At 42.8% G+C, this 14291-nt stretch overlaps 1 protein-coding gene across 1 annotated transcript in view; it reads right to left on the bottom strand.

Moving 5' to 3' along the window:
* The window catches only part of LOC111197530 (NLR family CARD domain-containing protein 3-like), a 141681-nt gene that overhangs the window by 116753 nt on the left and 10637 nt on the right, over window positions 1–14291 (bottom strand). Inside the window, exons 5-6 of the mRNA XM_049472838.1 lie at window positions 6339–6546; window positions 809–2636 (exon numbers count right to left, since the gene is read on the bottom strand). Coding sequence (XP_049328795.1) covers window positions 809–2636; window positions 6339–6546 — 2036 coding nt within the window. The remainder of the gene's footprint in view (window positions 1–808; window positions 2637–6338; window positions 6547–14291) is intronic.

The following is a 14291-nucleotide window of genomic DNA, read 5'->3' as shown; positions in this document are numbered from 1 at the left end:
CTTCCAAAAACCAAGTTAGTGAACCAGTTTTTACTCACGATTATGTGTACTGCAACTCATTTTCCAGAGGCAATACCTTATTACATTTAAGGTCTCCAGAGGCAGTTTATTCCATATACATAGTGTTGTATTTCCCCTTTTACCCCTAAACCCAAAAGGTGGGGAATTTAACAGTTCATTTTATCTTAAGAGATGTTTTTGTATTGTGATGTTTCTATCTGAAACTATGTGTGTATAGGCTGCAGGTTGGAGTGATTAAGTAAGTGATTGGTTGATGGACCAAATCATTTTTTTGTGTACACAATTCATTTTTTCATAATAGGTTGGAGCATTGAAATGGATTTTGTTTTGTTTATTTATGTAGTTGTGTGCTTACAAGTATTTTGAAATGCCTAAATTTGATCATGTGTTTTTTTCAGAATATGCAAAATGATATTGATTCCCCCACATTTAATATTTTTTTAGGCATAATAGAGAATTATTTTTATATACTTTTCTGAGTTTTCTTCAGAGAGAATCAATGTTTGTATTTTGACTGAGCTTTTTCAGAGGAGGAGTCAACAAAGACGTTCTTTTAAATTGTTTAAGTTTGGGCTTGCAAATCTCTCTGAGAAATACTCATAGAAATGACTTTTCTAATATCCTGCGTTAGTTAATTTGTAATTTGCTAAGATTGATCGCTTTTAGGAAACACGCCTCTGATTAATATGTTTAGTTTTTCAACAAATCATCAATAAAAGGACAGATTAATCCATACTATAAAATATAAAACAGCACAGATGAAACACTGATTAATGAAAATACTCACACAATCTTTCTGGATGTTTTCACCACTGGAAGCAGCCTCAGAAGACATTCTTCTGATTTCTGAAATTTACTCAGGTCAAACTCATCCAGATCCTCTTCTGAATTCAGCATCACAAACGCCACAGCTGACCACTCAGCAGGAGAGAGTTTAGCTCCACTGAGACCCCTGGATCCTCTTCCTCTGGATCCTCTTCCTCTGGATCCTCCTCCTCTGGATCCTCCTCCTCTGTTCAGGTACTGTTGGACTTGCTGCACTAGAGAATGATCATTCAGTTCATTCAGACAGTGGAACAGACTGATCGTTTTATCTGGAGAGAGATTCTCCTCGATCTTCTGCTTGATGTGCTCCACTACTTCCTCTTTACTGTGAGAGATGCTTCCTGTCTGTATCAGAAGACCTCGTAAGAGAGTCTGATTGGACTCCAGTGAGAGACCCAGAAGAAATCGGAGGAAAAGGTCCAGGTGTCCGTTTTTACTTTTTAAGGCCTCGTCCACGGCTCTCTTCAGGAAGTCAGACATCGTTTCCTTTTTGGAGAAATCCAAAACTCCAGGTAGAACATTTCTGTTGTTGGAGATGAAGGAGAGAAACGCATATAAAGCAGCCAGAAACTCCTGAACACTCAGATGTACAAAGCTAAAGACCTTTCCCAGGTGAAGTTCAGATTCCTGTCTGAAGATCTGGGTGCACACTCCTGAGTACACGAACACTTCTTTCACATCAATGCTGCACTCTTTCAGATCTTCCTCGTAGAAGATCAGGTTTCCTTTCTCCAGCTGTTGGAAAGCCAGTTTTCCCAGAGCCAGAATAATCTTTCTAGTCTGCTTAAGATCATCCTCACTGTTATGGTGGTACTTCTGGCTGCGGTGTTTGATCTGAAAGATCAGGAAGTGTGTGAACATTTGAGTCAGAGTCTTGGGGATCTCTCCTCCCTCTGCTTCACCCAACATCCTCTCTAGAACAGTGGCTGAGATCCAGCAGAAGACTGGGATGTGGCACATGATGTAGAGGCTTCTGGAGGACTTCATGTGTGTAATGATTCTTTCAGCAAGGCTCTGATCTCTGATCCTTTTCCTGAAGTATTCCTCTTTCTGAGGGTCTCTGAACCCTCGTACCTCTGTTACCTGGTCTATACAGTCAGGGGGGATCTGATTGGCTGCTGCTGGTCGAGTAGTTATCCACAGGAGAGCAGATGGAAGCAGGTTCTTCTTGATGAGGTTTGTCAGCAGCACATCCACTGAGGTTTGTTCTTCTATATCCACCAAGTTCTCATTGTTCTGGAAATCCAGAGGAAGTCGACACTCATCCAGACCATCAAAGATGAACATGATCTTGTAGCTCTTATAATGTCTTGGTTTTAAATCTTGTGTTTCTGGGAAGAAGCGCTGAAGAAGATTCACCAGACTGAGCTTCTTCTCCTTCATCAGATTCAGTTCTCTAAAAGGAAGAGGGAAAATGAAGAGGACGTCCTGATTTACTTTTCCTTCAGCCCAGTCCAGAATGAACTTCTGCACAGAGACTGTTTTTCCAATTCCAGCAACTCCTTTAGTCAGCACAGTTCTGATGGACCGGTTCTGTTCTGGTAATGGTTTAAAGATGTCGTTACATTTGATGGGAATCTCCTGTGTTGTCCTTTTCCTGGATGCATCTTCTATCTGTCTCACTTCATGTTCCTGATTGATCTCTCCACCCCCTCCCTGTGTGATGTAGAGCTCTGTGTAGATCTGATTCAGGAGGACTGAGGTTTCAGGATTTGTCATTCCTTCATTAATTTTCTCAAATTTTCCCTTCAGTGTTGATTTGAGCTTTCGGTGGCAGGAAGGAGCCAGTTCTAATAAACAGAGAAAACAAATAACAAAAACAAATACAGAACATTTGACGTTATAATTAATATATCATGTACCATATTAAGGGCCCTATTTTAACAATCTGTAACGCAATAGGTAATTGCGCTTTGCGCAGCTGGATTTTGGGGCGTGTCCTGTGTCTGTGTGTTTGGTATCTTGAGGGCGCGAAAAATATGCCTTGCGCAGCTCCAACTTATTCATGGGTGTGTTTTGGGCGTAAAGTGAAATAAAACCAATCAGTGTGTCTGTATCCATCCCCTTTAAGAGGCAGCTGCGCTCTGTCTTCTGTTCATTCCTATTTTAAGAGCATAAACTGACTGCGCCTCACGCTGTTCAAATAAGGCAAGAGTAATGTTATTTTATTCTTTATTCTGTTTATTGTTTATGTAAAAACTGGGTTTGCGTCATTGAATATTAATCAAGCAATCAACCATCATTTACACTGGAGAGGGACCCTCATTTACAATGCCACTGAGCATTTACAGTTTAAAAGGGATTAAACATATTTTTAAAAAATTAGAAATAAAAACTGACATTTACTATAGACAATTAAAATATATACGTAAAAAAGAAAAAATAAGACATTTTTAAAAGATCATAAAAATTGATACGTAAAAAAAAAAGAATTTATATCTTATGAAGAAAAAATAATAGTAGTGATTATAAAGTAAAATGATAAGAATGATAAAAAATTATAAAATTTATATGAATAAACGAAGAACATGGGATTCATGGGAAAAAAAAAATATATATATATATATATATATATATATACATATATATATATATATATAATTTGATCAATAAAATAATTAAAATAATTAAAATGAATTAAAAAATAAATAATATAAAATATAAACATATTAAAAAACTAATTTAAAACAATCACAGGCTTCCTGCTGATAAGAAACGAACGCTAACATATAGCTTTATATTTCTGTGTATTTTAAAAGTTTTAAGTTTTATATAATTGACGGACAGCCCCAGAGGCCAGGGTGACAATGTGCTTTATTTTTCAGATATATAAAAAAAAATAATAATAAAAGTGAATTTTTGGTTAAATAATAGTGAAGTGAAATAAAAGTCGATTTGTCCATTATGTTTATTTTTTATTTCTAAAACTATATAATAATAAGCATCTGTTAAAATTCTAAAACAGCAGAATGCCTGTGTCTGCTGAAATACAGCTATTAAATCTGTGTACTGAACATAAATATAAATCCTTATAACTGTAATGCAGATTTTTAAGTATATTTTATTTTTATAGTTGATTGCTGAAGGCTCTGGGTAAGGTTTTTTTATTTACTGTGGTAAGGAAGTGATGGTATGGGGTATTTTGCGGGGGGGGGGGGGGCGCAGGGTGATCGTGATTCAGTTTTTGGTGCGCGACTGACCATTGAATTTCAACGTCCTCTCACAGGATCAATCGTGCAACGCGTTTTTCCGCCGCCAAGATAGAAAAATGCCAGAAATTTACCTGAACACACGTCATTTCCAGACCACCACGCCCATCAGCGTTAATATATTCCAGAAGTCCATTGCTATTTTAAGGACGAGTGCGCAAGGCGTAAAAATAGACTGTTGATGTGGTTTACGATGGCAACGCGCCATGCTACACGCCTTGCGCGGGGTGTACGATAGGGCCCTAAACCCCCATGTAGAAATGTGGTGTTAGGAAGTTTGAAGTGGTCTCATAGCGTTTCAGACTACAGAAAAAAACCTAATTAAAACCAAATTTCAGAATATCCCAGCTCTTATTCAGAAACAAACAGAGAAACCCCTAGATGTCTTTTTTTTACTTTTTTTTGTGGATAAACTTAATGACAGTAAAAAAAACTGTTTGATTATAGATCAATTACAATTCAAAGTCAGAATTCTAGAAACAGTAGTGATAAAGCAGCTCTGCTCAGATCTCCACAACAACAGCATTCATTTGTTTTTTTTAGTCTGGACTGTAGCACTGAAACCAGCTTTACTAAGAGTAACTAATGATATACTTTTTCACTTGATAGGGGCAGCACTTCTTTTTCTTTCGTACACAATCAGATGGCCAACTCAGTGTCATGCAGCCACACCCTTCTCTATGGGTCCAAGTAAAATGGGCCAGATAATGAAAGTGAACAGGGGGCATCCCGTAATTATATGTTCGGCAGTCTGTTGAGGTTCGCCACACTCGCAAGGTCCATAGGTGGTGTGGCAGGTCTTCTCCTTTTACACCACCACCTGGTCCCTGATGAATTGTTGGATGTGTGAAAGCCAAGCTGTCTCCCATGTCTGCTTCCAGGATGCTGCTAGCCAAGCATCCCTGGAGAGGTCCTCAGGGATAGTCTGTAGCATCTCTTGTGCTGCCTTGTTGTATGGACGATGAGACTTGAGTCCTGGTGGGGCCGGTGTTGTAGTGACTCTGTGCAGGGTGTGCGTGTTATACTTCTGGGCTTTTCACACCAGAGTGAGGGTAGCTGCTTCCCCCCGGAAATTAGCTGGGGCGATTCCAGAAAGGACTGAGAGGTAGGACACGGAGGTGGATTTCAGGCAGCTAGTTTCACAGGGCGCTATAGATGGCAGTGTCTACCTTGGTCACGTGTGGGGTTCTGCTCCATGAAGGGGCACATTATTCGGCTACAGAAAGGACAAGGGCTTGAGTGAAGATGTGTAGGGTCTGAGGGAAAGCTCCCTAAATTGAACTGGCCAACCAGCAGTAGAGCGAGACCATTGTAGTTAACTTGGCCTTAACTTCATTGAGGTGCTGCTTATTGGACAGTGTTCCAGGCGAACACCTAGGTACTTTGGGGCTTGCTGGAACTTCTGGCGGTTATTGCCAACATACACACCCAATTTCCTTTCTTGCTTCCCGATTGTTGAGATGGTATGCTGCGGACACTGTCTTACGCACACTAAGCTGCAGATGCCACTTTTGGAGGTAGTCTGTCAGGATGCGACCCTTTGGTTGAGACCCTTCCATCACCTTCCATGTTGGGTGTCGTAGAATGATTGCCAATTTGTCTGCATAGACTTACTTGGTAGATTTTGTTTCTGGCAGGTCGTGAATATAGATGTTTAACAACATTGGCAAGAGGACGAAGCCTTGTGGGACACCATTCCTCAGCCTTCAGAGCCTGCTGGTCTGGCCTTCCCTGGTCAGGACAATTAAGCTATGGTTCGCAAGCATCTCCATGATGAACCTCACTATATGCCAGTCCGGGATAGTCCTCAGCAGTTTCAGGTGTAGCCTGTGGTGCCACACAGTGTCCCAGGCAACACTGCCATTCTTGTACTCTAGATCGTAGTGCTGCATTTGACACGATCAGTTCTAACCGATAGGTTTGAAAATCTTATAGGAATTAAAGGATCTGCTCAAAACTTTTCTCTTTACACAAGCTTTTGGATACGTTTTTTTATAATAATGTTTATCTGTATGTGTAGCCTGCTCTTTCTATTAGCTATAGTGCTTCATTATCTCTTTAACATTAACACTGAACATATACCATCACCTACACACACTCATAACTCAGAACCTGTTTCTACATTATCTATAGCTCTACATTATCTCTTTAACATTAACACTGAACATATACCATCACCTACTCACACTCATAACTCAGAACCTGTTTCTACATTATCTCTTAAATTCTCTTCTATTTAAATTCTAAATTAATTTACATAATGAGAAATCACATGACTCTTACTGGTCTGCAGTTTGTTAGCGAGGTCTGTCTGGTTCATGTTTCTCAGGACGTGCAGTGTGATCTTCAGCGCTCCCTCTCTGACACCACTCTGATCCTCCTCATCCTCCTCCTCTTTCCCAGAGCATGCTGGGTAATCCAGATTCTTCAGGACCTTCACAAACCTCTTCAGCTGGTTCTTTACCAGAGAGATGACTTTGTGCTCCAGTTCCTGATTAAACACATGGTAAGAAATGGTAGTAAGACAAGAACAGATGATAGTTTGTGATAAACTACCAAAAAAAAAAAAAACAGTATGAAAGGCCAATCTTTTTTACTGTAGTGTTGGGCAAATGATCTGAAGCACCAGATAAAAACAAAAGAAAGGCAGATTAAACTGATTTTATTTTCTTTGATCCTGTCACCATTTTTTTAGTGCAGGATATTTACAAGCATGCAGTTAAAAATAAAAAATAAAGAAAAATATATAAATAAATGGCCTTTAAACAGAGGCATAAGACTATGACTAATACCTAGGCCTGTCACAATAACAACATTTCCAGGACAATATATTGTCATTTTAAAGCACCACTGCTTCTAGGCTCCCAAAGGAGCGTAAAGACAATGTGCCACAGTAATAATATACTAGCATAATAATACTGTTACACCATTTTACAGTGAACCTAACTTTTTATTATTAAGAGCAGACATTGGGCTTCCAATATACAATTATATCCTAAATAAACAAAACAAATACAAGAACACCCACCCTGGGACTCCGTGGATTCTGAGAAAACGGCACTAAATAAAGACCTTTTATATAAAAATTATTAAAAAAAATTAAGTAACAACATACAGATTCAAGTAACATTTACATTAATTTTTTATTACTTTTTTTTATTAATTTTAAACTCTGCACAATAACACAAAGACACTTGCAGATGAATTTTTCGGATCATATATGTATATGCTGTAAAACACAAATTAGCTACAAACACAAGTGTCTATATGTTAAAAGTCAGATGGCTCAGCAATTAAGTCAATTTATCCTCATTTTTTGTTATTATTATTTAAAATATAGCATTGTTCATGTGCAAATATGTTACCTTTTGCATTATTTTTCATTATCTACACACATAGGAACACATTTAATCAAATTCTTTCAACTTACTTCAATTTAATTTGGGAATATCTTTTTATAAAAGTACCAAAATTCTTGTAACCTAAGCAGTTTATTATAAATACCCAAAATCCTTATTTTTTGTTTTTATTCTGAATGTCACACCATATGACATGGTGTCACACCATATGATGAATCACACCTCACACCTATCTGTATGCAAAAATCTGTATTAGCTGCATTTAGCAAACAAACAAACTTGGTTTGTTTACTGACTGAAATCATTTTCAGTTACAGCAGAATCACAAAATTGTTGAAGGAAAAGTGAAATCTACTCAACATAGTAAAGAATGTTTATAAGACATTAACTAATCCACTTATTGTATTCATTAGATGTTGCACTTTTTATTTTAATCTGCCGAATGTTAGCTACAGGAATTCTAACAATCTTTAGTAAATCATTGAACCTTTTTATATTTAATGCATATTTTTTTATATGAGAATGTCAGGGATCTAGAAATTGGACCCAAAAGCAGAGAGAAATCGGGAGAGTGCTGATTTATTAGGTCAAACAAAGAATACAACACAAACTTCCTCTTCTCAGGACAAAAACCTTTTCCCAAAAATACCAAACTAAAAATCCACTGGTTGGAGCAAAAATCTCTACAAAAATATCCCTTTAAGCAGGTCAAAAAATATCTAACAAAACAACCCACAAAAACAGTCCATCAATTGTCCAAACAAAAACAGATTCCCAAAATCCCATTTAATCAATTGTCCAAGAAAATCCCACAAAAACAGTCCATCAATTGTCCAAACAAAAAAACAGGTTCACAAAAATCCCACTTAAGTCCTTTCAGAGAGAAAAAAACACAACAGAACAGCACGAAGGATAAAGTCAGGAATAACTCACAAAACGTTGACAGGGCACGGCACGACAATCCGAGGCAGATTACCCAAAATCCAGGGTTTAAATAAGGCAGGAGGGGGGGAAAGAACCAATGAGAGGCAAGGAAACAACAAGGTCAAACAGTCACAGGTGGATGGCATCACAGACAATCAAGGTTCAGAGTTCAGATCAAAAAGGCAGGTCAATACCCACAAATGTCCACCAGATGGAGACAAAGGGGCCCGCAGATAGAACCCTTACAGTACCCCCCCATCAACGAACGCCTCCCGGCGTAACAGTGGATTGGGCAAGATGCCGATGGTGAAAGTCCCTGATGAGAGAGGGATCGAGGATCTGGCGCGCAGGGACCCAGCTCCTCTCCTCCGGGCCGTAACCCTCCCAGTCAACAAGATACTGCCAGCCACGGCCCCGTCGACGGGCCTGCAGCAGCCGACGCACTGTATAGGCATCAGAGCCATCAATGAGTCGGGGGGGAGGAGGGGGTACAGGGGCAGGGTGCATGGGACTACAAATGAATGGCTTGATGCGGGAGACGTGGAAAGTGGGGTGGATGCAGCGAAGGTTGAGGGGCAACTTCAGCCTAACAGCAGACCGGTTGATAAGTTTACAAATCGGGAAGGGGCCGATGAAGCGGGGTGCCAGCTTGCGGGAGTCCACCTTAAGTGGAAGGTCCTGGGTGGACAACCAAACACGCTGGCCCACCCGGTAACGAGGGGCCATGGTGCGATGCCTGTCCGCCTGTTTCTTGATCCTGGCCGAGGCACGTCGGAGAGCAGAGCGTGCTTGGCGCCATGTCCGACGGCAGCGACGAACGAAGGCTTGGGCAGAGGGAACCCCAACCTCCACTTCTTGGTCAGGGAACAGGGGCGGTTGGTAACCCAGGCAGCATTCAAAGGGTGACAGACCAGACGAAGAGGAGGTGAGCGAGTTGATAGAGTACTCGGCCCAGGGCAACTGCTGACTCCAGGTGGAGGGGTTCTGGGAGGCCAGGCAGCGTAGAACCGTCTCCAGAAGCTGGTTCGCCCTCTCCGTCTGGCCATTAGACTGCGGGTGAAAACCAGAAGAGAGAGAGACTGAAGCACCAAGCATCTTACAAAAGGCTTGCCAGAACCTAGATGTAAACTGTGGACCCCTGTCCGAGACCACCTCTACGGGGAGCCCATGCAGTCTAAAAACATGATTTATCAGCAAATTAGCGGTCTCTCTAGCAGATGGTAGTTTGGGCAAAGGGATAAAATGAACAGATTTAGAAAACCGGTCAACCACAGTTAAAATGGTAGTGTTGCCGTTAGATTCGGGCAGGCCGGTAATGAAATCAAGGGCAATGTGGGACCAGGGTCTCTTGGGTATAGATAAAGGCTGTAATAGACCTGATGGAGGTTGAGTAGGCCTCTTGTTCTGGGCGCAGACTGGACAGGCAGAGACGAATCGGCGGACCTCTCTCCCCATGGACGGCCACCAGAACCGTCTCTTGATAAAGGACTGGGTTCGTCTGGTTCCAGGGTGGCAGGACAGGCGGGAGGAGTGACCCCATTGCAGCACCTGTGGACGGACAGAAACTGGGACAAACAAACAATTAGACGGACACTGACTGGGGGTGGATTCAGAGTCTTGAGCATTCTGTACCAGTGACTCAATGTCCATAATGGCGGCGCCGACAAGGCAGCGTTCAGGGAGAATAGTGGTGGGGGAAGGGGTACTGTCCGAACTGCTGAATGAACGGGAAAGGGCATCAGGTTTTCCATTCTTCGACCCAGGGCGATAGGAGAGGGTAAAATTAAATCTGGAGAAGAAGAGGGACCAGCGGGCTTGACGGGGATTCAGGCGTTTGGCAGAGCGCAGATATTCCAGATTTTTATGGTCAGTCCAGACCAGGAATGGCAATGTGCTCCCCTCCAACCAATGCCTCCACTCCTCCAAGGCCAATTTCACCGCCAGGAGCTCTCGGTCACCGATGTCATAGTTGCGTTCACTGGGGGAGAGCCGGTGGGAGTAAAAGGCACATGGATGTACCTTCTGATCCTTAGTAGAGCGCTGGGAGAGGACAGCCCCCACACCCACATCCGAGGCATCTACCTCCACAATGAATTGTTGGTCAGGGTCAGGCTGTACGAGGATGGGGGCAGAGGTGAAACAAGATTTCAAGGCTTGGAAGACCTTATTGGCAGATGGGGACCAGTGGAAGGCCACAGCGGAAGATGTGAGAGAAGTCAGGGGGGCTGCCAGGGTGCTATAGTTCCTGATAAACCGGCGGTAAAAATTAGCAAAACCAAGGAACCGCTGTAGCTCCTTGCGTGTAGATGGTTCGGGCCACTCCACCACAGCCCGCACTTTGCTAGGATCCATTTGTAGGGTTCCCGTGGAGACCACAAAGCCCAGGAAGGAGATGGTGTCTTGATGGAACTCACTTTTTTCTGCCTTCACATAGAGCCGATTCTCCAGGAGGCGTTGAAGGACTGTTCGGACATGAGCAATATGCTCTGGTAAGGACTTCGAAAAAATGAGGATGTCATCCAAATAAACAAAAACAAACTTATTAAGCATGTCCCTGAGGACATCGTTAACAAGGGCCTGAAAGACGGCAGGAGCATTGGTCAGTCCAAATGGGAGGACAAGATATTCATAATGGCCAGAGGGGGTATTGAAAGCGGTCTTCCACTCATCTCCCTCCTTAATCCGGACCAAGTGGTAGGCATTACGGAGATCCAATTTGCTGAACACCGTGGCACCTTGAAGCATTTCAAAGGCAGAGGACATAAGAGGAAGGGGATAGCGGTTTCGGACAGTTATTTCATTTAGTCCTCGATAGTCAATGCAGGGCCGAAGTGAGCCATCCTTCTTGCCCACGAAGAAGAAACCGGCACCTGCTGGTGAGGAAGAAGGGCGAATGATACCCGCAGCTAGGGACTCTGATATGTATTTATTCATAGCCACAGTCTCAGGCTGAGAGAGCGAATATAGACCACCTCTGGGGGGGAATGTGCCAGGTAGAAGCTCTATGGCACAGTCATAGGGTCGGTGCGGGGGTAGGGATATGGCTCGGGACTTGCTAAACACCGCCTTCAGATCCAGGTATTCTAGGGGAATTTCAGACAGGTCAGGGAACTCTTCATGGGGTTCCGGGCTAGGGGACTCTGAAAGCATAGCAGAGCGCAGGCATTGGGAATGGCAGGACTGATTCCAACCAACAATTTTGTTTTTAGACCAGTCAATGAGAGGGTTGTGCTTGGCTAGCCAGGGGGTGCCCAGGACGAGGGGGGCTTGAGGGGAATCAACAAGGCATAGGGTAATCGACTCACGGTGGTTGCCAGACAGAGTGAGACTGACTGGAGAGGTGATGTGAGTGACCTCTCCCAGAGATGCTCCATTCAGAGCCCTTGCCAGTAAGGGTGTTTGAAGGGGAGATGTGGGTATGGCCAACTTGGAGGCTAGAGAAGCATCAATGAAGCTCTCGTCAGCTCCTGAGTCAATAAGCACCTGAAAGGTTTGACGTTGCTGGCCCCATTCTAAAACTGCAGGGAACAGGTTGCAAGGAATGGAAGAGGGTGGGTTAACAGGAGTCATGCTCACCAGTACTCCTCGCTTTACTGGCGAGCGTTGGCTTTTAGCGGGCAGGTGGCAGCCAGATGTCCCAACTGACCACAATAGAGGCAGGAACCGGACTGAATTCTTCTTTGCCTCTCTGTAGGTGACAGCCGGGTACGATCTACCTGCATGGGCTCGACATTGCTTGGTGTGGGAGGGGTCAGGCCTAGTGTAGACCGATGTGTGGATACGGTGCAGCCTGGTACACTCTGAAGCCTGGTGAAGAACCCCCCTCCTTGGCGTTGTCGCAGGCGATTATCAATACGAATGGCACGGTCCACAAGGTCGTCTAAAGTCTTAGGGGGGTCTTGGGCTATTAGTTGGTCTTTTACTGCCTCTGATAGACCATGGAGGAAGGTGTCGTGCTGGGCCTCGGAGTTCCAGCCACTCGAGGTGGCCAGGGTGCGGAACTGGATAGCAAAATCTGAAACTGACCTGTTGCCTTGGCGGATAACCAACATCTCTCTGGCAGCCTCTCTCCCATACTTCGACCTGTCAAAGACCTTCTTCATTTCCTCCACAAAATCTTTGTAGATCATGCAGAATGGCTGCTTTGTCTCCCAGACTGATGTTCCCCACTCTTTGGCTTTCCCCGAAAGTTGCGTTATGATATACGCCACCTTGGCTGGATCAGACGGAAAGGTCATAGGCTGGAGTTGAAAGACTAAGTCACACTGGGTGAGGAAAGCGCGGCAGGTGCCAGGTTCACCTGAGTACCGTTCTGGAGGGGGCAAACGGGGTTCGGGAGTATGGAGGGTTGACAGTGTCATAGGGGTCGGTTCGGCTTGGGTGGCAGGTGTAGCTTCAGCCGTGGCAGCTGTCCGGGAGAGGTGGAGGTGCTGGATCTGGGCCGCCAGGTCAGCTAGTCTTGTTGTCATGTTCTCCATAGTTTTGGACATTGAGTCTAGTTGGTTGTGGTGCCTCCCGAGAACAGCTCCTTGTTGTTCCAAGGCAGAGCGAAGGAAGTCGGGGAACGCTTGGTCTTGGGATGGTTGGTCTGCTGGGTCCATGTTGCTCGGATTGTACTGTCAGGGATCTAGAAATTGGACCCAAAAGCAGAGAGAAATCGGGAGAGTGCTGATTTATTAGGTCAAACAAAGAATACAACACAAACTTCCTCTTCTCAGGACAAAAACCTTTTCCCAAAAATACCAAACTAAAAATCCACTGGTTGGAGCAAAAATCTCTACAAAAATATCCCTTTAAGCAGGTCAAAAAATATCTAACAAAACAACCCACAAAAACAGTCCATCAATTGTCCAAACAAAAACAGATTCCCAAAATCCCATTTAATCAATTGTCCAAGAAAATCCCACAAAAACAGTCCATCAATTGTCCAAACAAAAACAGATTCCCAAAAATCCCACTTAATCGATTGTCCAACAAAAACCCACAAAAACAGTCCATCAATTGTCCAAACAAAAAAACAGGTTCACAAAAATCCCACTTAAGTCCTTTCAGAGAGAAAAAAACACAACAGAACAGCACGAAGGATAAAGTCAGGAATAACTCACAAAACGTTGACAGGGCACGGCACGACAATCCGAGGCAGATTACCCAAAATCCAGGGTTTAAATAAGGCAGGAGGGGGGGAAAGAACCAATGAGAGGCAAGGAAACAACAAGGTCAAACAGTCACAGGTGGATGGCATCACAGACAATCAAGGTTCAGAGTTCAGATTAAAAAGGCAGGTCAATACCCACAAATGTCCACCAGATGGAGACAAAGGGGCCCGCAGATAGAACCCTTACAGAGAATGAGCAAAACAATGATGGATCAGAAAGGTGATGATGTATTAATAAAAACAGTGTGCCAATAAACATTGTGAAACATTTGGCTTCTACTTAAAGAAACAAACAGAAGAACCATGTGTTTATAATGTCTTTCCTGGTTTTGTGCTGAAGCTGGATTTTCAGATGTGCTACAGTGAACTGAAACTGGGTCAGACTGAACTTTTTCTTTTGTGTTCAGGAGTAACTGAGTCTGAGTAAGTGAGTGAATCTGCATGCATGAGTGAGTGTTGCTGTATAAATATTACATTTGTGAATAATATACTATAAAAATGTTAAATAAAAGAAATATAAAAAAATCTTAACTATTAGATATAACATATGTATCTAATAGCATTATTTATGTATTTAAATGCAGTTCATATCATATAGTGTGACAAAATATTCATAACCCTGTCACACCATATGACGTTTCATGTACTTATCATGACATTAAGCAATGCGGCTTTAAGCTAACATCATAAAACCATGCTAACTACAATATGACAATATAGTTTAAAGGTAAAATTGACTGAACAGTAATTTAATTTGGGTATTATTGTGTAAAAGTGTAAAAATTTTTCTGAAAGAAT

This window comes from Astyanax mexicanus, unplaced genomic scaffold (assembly GCF_023375975.1).
Source record: "Astyanax mexicanus isolate ESR-SI-001 unplaced genomic scaffold, AstMex3_surface scaffold_31, whole genome shotgun sequence".
In the NCBI taxonomy this organism is placed as follows: Eukaryota; Metazoa; Chordata; class Actinopteri; order Characiformes; family Acestrorhamphidae; genus Astyanax; species Astyanax mexicanus.
Note: the sequence above shows the minus strand (reverse complement) of the source record. Positions and strands in the feature narration are given on the sequence as shown.